The sequence below is a fragment of the Nematolebias whitei genome, chromosome 2, assembly GCF_014905685.2.
Source record: "Nematolebias whitei isolate Nwh7 chromosome 2, NemWhi1, whole genome shotgun sequence".
In the NCBI taxonomy this organism is placed as follows: domain Eukaryota; kingdom Metazoa; phylum Chordata; class Actinopteri; order Cyprinodontiformes; family Rivulidae; genus Nematolebias; species Nematolebias whitei.
The window spans coordinates 48151137-48156877 of record NC_056499.1 but is presented as its reverse complement, the minus strand read 5'-3'; the positions used below and the strand labels follow the sequence as shown (position 1 = coordinate 48156877).

The 5741-nt window shown below is 40.3% G+C and overlaps 1 protein-coding gene across 1 annotated transcript in view; it reads left to right on the top strand.

Annotated features, from left to right (window-relative positions):
* LOC119427063 (microfibril-associated glycoprotein 4-like) overlaps positions 1 to 5187 on the top strand; it is an 8182-nt gene extending 2995 nt beyond the window's left edge. The window contains exons 2-6 of the mRNA XM_037694646.1: positions 1088 to 1255; positions 2203 to 2241; positions 2618 to 2714; positions 3002 to 3172; positions 4934 to 5187. Coding sequence (XP_037550574.1) covers positions 1088 to 1255; positions 2203 to 2241; positions 2618 to 2714; positions 3002 to 3172; positions 4934 to 5187 — 729 coding nt within the window. The remainder of the gene's footprint in view (positions 1 to 1087; positions 1256 to 2202; positions 2242 to 2617; positions 2715 to 3001; positions 3173 to 4933) is intronic.
* The last annotated feature ends 554 nt before the right edge of the window (positions 5188 to 5741 follow it).

The window sequence follows — 5741 nt, the reverse complement described above, 5'->3', positions numbered from 1 at the left end:
TTTGTGAAAGATTTTTATATATTTTATATCTGATGCCTTCTCACCATGTATACATCAGAGAACCTAATCAATTTGTTTGTAGGTGGAAAGTTTTAATGAGAGACTAGAATGTTTTCCTTACACTGAATCAGAACTTTAGATCATACTGGTGTATGCCACGTTATCTCATTGGTGTATTATTGCCATAAAGTTCAATAAACTATTTAATCAACTTATTTCAAACCATTAGAAACAGTACATTTAATTGCTTAGAAAGTCACAAGAGTACGTCTTATTTTTTGTTTCATTAAAGAGGAGGAAAAGTTTTGTATATCTAAAAAATGTGGACTCCATCCATCCTCAGACAGATACAGACACACAGAGACGTTTACATGTAACAATTTCCGGGGTTAGGATTAGGGCTTATCATAACAACATAACAATTTGTAACAAGACTTCCAGGTCTCTTCCATCCATCCATTATCCGCTTCTTCCTTTGTGGATCATGGGGGTCACTGGTGTTCATATCCAGCAGTCAGTGTGCGAGAGGTGGGGGACACCCTGGACAGGTTTCAAGTCCATCACAGGGACACAGAGAGACAAACGAGACAACCCTTCATACTCTCTCTCACCTAAGGTCCATTAAGAGTTACCAATCAGTCTAACATGCCTGTTTTTGGTCTGTGGGAGGAAACAGACCTGGAGTAAACCCACACATGCGCAGAGAACATGCAAACTCCCCATTCGGGATTTAATCCGGCAGCCTCCCTGCTGAGATCAATTGCGCCACTGTGCCGCCCCCAGTTTATTCTGATGTTGTTTTTTTTTAAACAGTGAATATCATGCTGAATTTCTTACTAATAAGACAAAATTGAAATAGATTATGTTACAGTGAAGCTAACACTTGAACCTTTTAGGTTAAAAAAAGTAACAAGTCAAAAAAAAGAGTTGAACAAGCTGAGTTGTTCTTGGGTCAAATACCACTTAATATAAACATTGTAGCATCATGAAGCTGACATTAATAAATATGAAGCTGGAATCTTGAATAGATAGTTAAAGTTGCTCAGTATAATAAACCTGTGATGTCCAAAATCTGTCATGTCTTCTGTTTCAGCTGTCATCAGTCGTCCTTCTCTTGGCTCCTGTGTTAATCAGCTGTCAAGAAACCTACCGGCCAGTTGACTGCAGCGACATCTACAACCATCAGATCAGACAAAGTGGTGTACACACCATCTATCCCATCAGATCAACATCTCATTCTCAATCTGCTGTTGAGGTACAGTTTATTCTGGTGTGAGCCAGGGGCAGGGGTGGAAAGAGTACTAAAATAATAAGCTTAAGTACAAAATTAAAAGAGCAGTTACTTTGATTAAATTTCACTCAAGTACAAGTAAAATTGCCGGTGTAAAAATGTACTTAAATAAACATAACTGAACATAACTGTAGTCACATAAATAAATTACTTTGAGTACAAGTTACTTAGTTACTTATTTTGACAGTGAGGGGTTTTAAATGTGAGGTACGCTGGACAAGAGGACTTTTCTTTTTCAAACGATCTCTTAACTAAAAACCCTCACAGATTAATATCTATCCATTCATCAATTCTCTTTTACTTGCTTTTCCTTTTTGAGTCACAAGGAACTAGTATTTATCTCCAGCTGTCACTGTGTGAGAGATGGGGGACATCTGGACAGGTCACAAGTCCATTGCAGGGCCACATAAAGACAACCCATTTATACGCTCTCACTTACACCCAGAGAAGTTATTTTACAGTTTGCAATTAACCTAACATGCATGTTTTTGGTCTGTGGGAAGAAAAACTGGAATATCCAGAAAAATCCCTTGTGTGCGCTGGAAAAACGTGCAACATCCACATTGAAATGTCCCAGGGTGGAGACGAACTTGTGACTTTTATGCTGTGAGGCAACACTGCTTATCACTGTCCTACCATTGACAAATATTCTATTAAGTTGCATGAAGTTAATTTAAATTTGAGATAAAAACAAAAACTTAAACAGATACACATAGAAGATAAAGAGACTAAAAATAAAATTGATGTTTTTTTCCATCGTTGGTTTCTTACTCCAGTGAGGGTGGTGGAGGACATATGGTCATCTTTGTGTGCCATTGGGGGCTGTACATAACAATGTAACATTACTATGTTATAATTCTGCCTGGAGTCTGAACCACCCTTACAAAGTGTCTGTCGGTGTGTGTGGGCAGGTGTACTGTGACATGGAATCAGAAGGAGGACGATGGACGGTGAGTTGTCCACCTGAACTCAATTTCCCAGTAAAATGTTGGCTCTGAGCGCTCCGTGAGGTTCTATCCAACCTAATACAAATTTAATATACTTGATGTGAGGCACTAAAAGAAGATACCTTGATTCTCTGAGTGTCCATATTACCAGATACATCAGAGTAAATAAGATTATTTCAACCACCACACAGCTCAGTGTTTCATATAAAACACGATGACACTCATGGACTCAAGAAAACACAAATTTAACTAAACTAAATTAGCAGTAAAAAAAAAAAAAAAAAAAAAGCCATAAACCTTGACTGAAAATATGAAAAACTCATAGCAGAAATGTAGCTTCCTGACAGATCCTTTCCATACATTAAACGTGTGTTTGCAGGTGTTCCAGAGGAGGATGGACGGCTCGGTAAACTTCTACAGACCTTACGATCAATACAAAACAGGCTTTGGAAACGCTGCTGGAGAGTACTGGCTTGGTGAGACATGACCACACACCACCAGTCTCTAACCTCACAGCTCTTGCAATAAAGACAATAAGCAACTTTTGTATTCACTTCTGTTTACATCCATCTTTCATGGCCATCAGTCTTTCTCTCTGTCTGCTGTGTTGTGTGTTGATGCAACTGCACCACGTGCAGGTCAGCAGAGGAACGACAAAACACACGAGGATGTTACCTTGAATATATAGATGAAGCAGATTAAATATAGTGGTAATCAAAAAAATAAAAAAAGATTACTAGGGTTTACATATTTGTTTGTCCAGGTCTTGAGAATCTCCACCAGCTGACTAGTCATCAGAACTATGAGCTGCTGGTCAACGTGGAAGACTTTGAAGGAAACACCAAATTTGCTCTTTACTCTTCGTTTAGAGTAGATTCTGAGTGTGATGCTTATCGTCTGCATGTGACTGGATTCAACAATAAAGGAGGTGCTGGTGAGTTACACAGTTACTCCTGGGTCCTGTAATGATATCATTTGTCTGATTTTTGGATGGACAGTATTTTGTGTCTAAATTTGCTGACATCACTTGTTCCCACTGGTCGGTGCACTGAACCCAAAATGTCATGAAGCTGAAGTTCACAACAACTTTGATCAGTCCACAAGGACAGGTTCAGAGACATATGCTTCTTAAACAAGTAAAGCCACTTAACAGCAAACTATCATTCATTTACTAAGAAAATATATTATTATTATTATTATTATGAAGATCAGGCTCTGAGCTGAAAGAGGCGGCTCTGAACTGACTTACAGTTCCTGAATGGTTCAACAGGTTCACAGCCGTTAGACCCATCACTAACCTGGACCCCAGTGAAAACTTGATGCTCCCTGTATCCCTCTGTTAGTTACACTAAAATGAAACCCTTCTTTTACTTACTGAAAACTTTTTTTTTAAATTATTTCAGCTTTATAGGTGTGGTCAATTGTTGTCCCCTATTGTAGAACAAAGAGCAGAAATTGGAAATACCCTCCGTCCGTCTTTCTGTGCATGTTATGAGACTATGCGTTCATCCATCCATCCATTATCGTATCTGCTTCTTCCTTTCTGGGTCACGGGGGTCAGTGGTGCCCATATCCAGCAGTCACTGTGCGAGAGGTAGGGACACCCTGGACAGGTCTCCAGTCCATCACAGGGACACATAGAGACAAACGAGACAAACAACCATTCACTCTCTCACTCACACCTAGAGACAATTTAGAGTTACCAGTCAGTCTAACATGCATGTTTTTGGTCTGTGGGAGGAAACTGGAGTACCCGTAGAAAACCCACGCATTCATGGAAAGAACATGCAAACTCCACCCAGAAAGGTGCCCTGCTGGGATTCAATCCGACAACCTCCTTGCTGAGAGGCAACAGCTCTATAACTGAGCCACCATACTTCCTGTTGTGAGAATAATAGCTTGAAAACTAAATGTGGTACAGACTTTCATTTTGGTGTGTAGGCATAAGAATGGTTGTTTTTTAATGGGTTGCCACATCAAAATCCAAGATGGTTGCCACCATATACGTAAAGTTTGTGCTCAGGGTCCGGCCTCACGGGCTTCTGCGGCTCGGCAGCTCGTATGATTCTCCGGGTGACTGGTGGAGCTCGGAGCCGGGGAGATGACGCCCTGCCCGGCCTGGGGGGGCTCCGAGGCTTCCGAGTGGAAAGGACCGGGGGGACCAGCAGAGCTCCATTTAGCTCGCTCTGAATTTTGTCGTCAGCCACCAAGCACAAAAAACACCTACACTTCAGCATTAGACCATGGTGTTGTCATTATATTTTTTTAAGTCTTAAAAATAGACCCAGTTGCTCCTGAAGTTTGAGTTATTGCAAATGGTGGATCTTGTTGTTGTGAAAGTTTCTCAAACAACCAGTGACTTCACCCCCTGACCAATCAGTGACTGACAGTGTTCTGACGTCACGTTTTTGTGCCAGCTCGACCCGGTTGGAACCCCAGAGAGAAAGGGACTGAAAAAGTGATCGGTTCCATGAGCTGTTACTAGTGGAAAAACCTTGGAACCGTGTCAAGTCGAGTCGAACCGTGCAGTACCGTTACTAATGGAAAAGGCCCATTAATTTTTCCAGAGCTGCATATTTAACCAATTGTTCTGAAACATAATTTGACATGTTTTATCTCTGTGGCTACTCAACTTGGGTATTTTCTTCTCATATGTGGAAGTTCATTTCTTGCTGGGTGCTGCTTTTTTCTGCAGGAGACAGCCTTCATCATCACAATGGACGAAAATTTTCCACTTTCGACAAAGACCAAGACGACTGGCCAAACAACTGTGCCAGATCATTCCTGGGCGCGTTTTGGTACGGCAACTGTCACGACACAAACCCTAATGGGATTTATCAGTGGGGGGCTGATAGCACTCACTATGCTACTGGAGTGACTTGGGACAAATGGAAGGGCGAGTACTACTCCCTGAAAAGTATCAGCATGAAGATACGTCCTGTTCAATAAACCTACAGGAGAACTATCCTGCAGAAAATCACATTGCTTTTCCATTTATTCAATGATAATTTTTCATATTGAAACATACTTTGTAATTCAGAAGTTCACAAGATGAGTTTCAGCATGAACAGACAAATGCTGACTGAGAGTTTTAGCACATATACTACAGTTTGTCATTAAAGAAAAATAAATAATTTGCAGGAATTTGATATGCTCTTTTTATGTTTCTTTGTCTCTCTTTCCTTAGATAGAGAACTTTACTAATTGGCTTTTTATATATGTGAATGTTTCTGTTCAGTGCCTTGAGACAACTTTGTTATGAACTGGTGCTATATAAATAAACTGAATTGAATTGAATTTGTCTGAGTTCTTTTGACAGAAAACCCTGAATTCAGTGTCAAAATACAAGTTATCACAGCTTTAAAGACCCCTTGCTACTATGTTAATTTTTTTTTCACTCGGCCATAAGACTCAGGACATATGTAATAGCCTGTTTGTATGCCGCTGCAGTGGCGGCTCGTGGACTTTCCACCAGGGGGGACTATAACTACAAAATAGAAAAT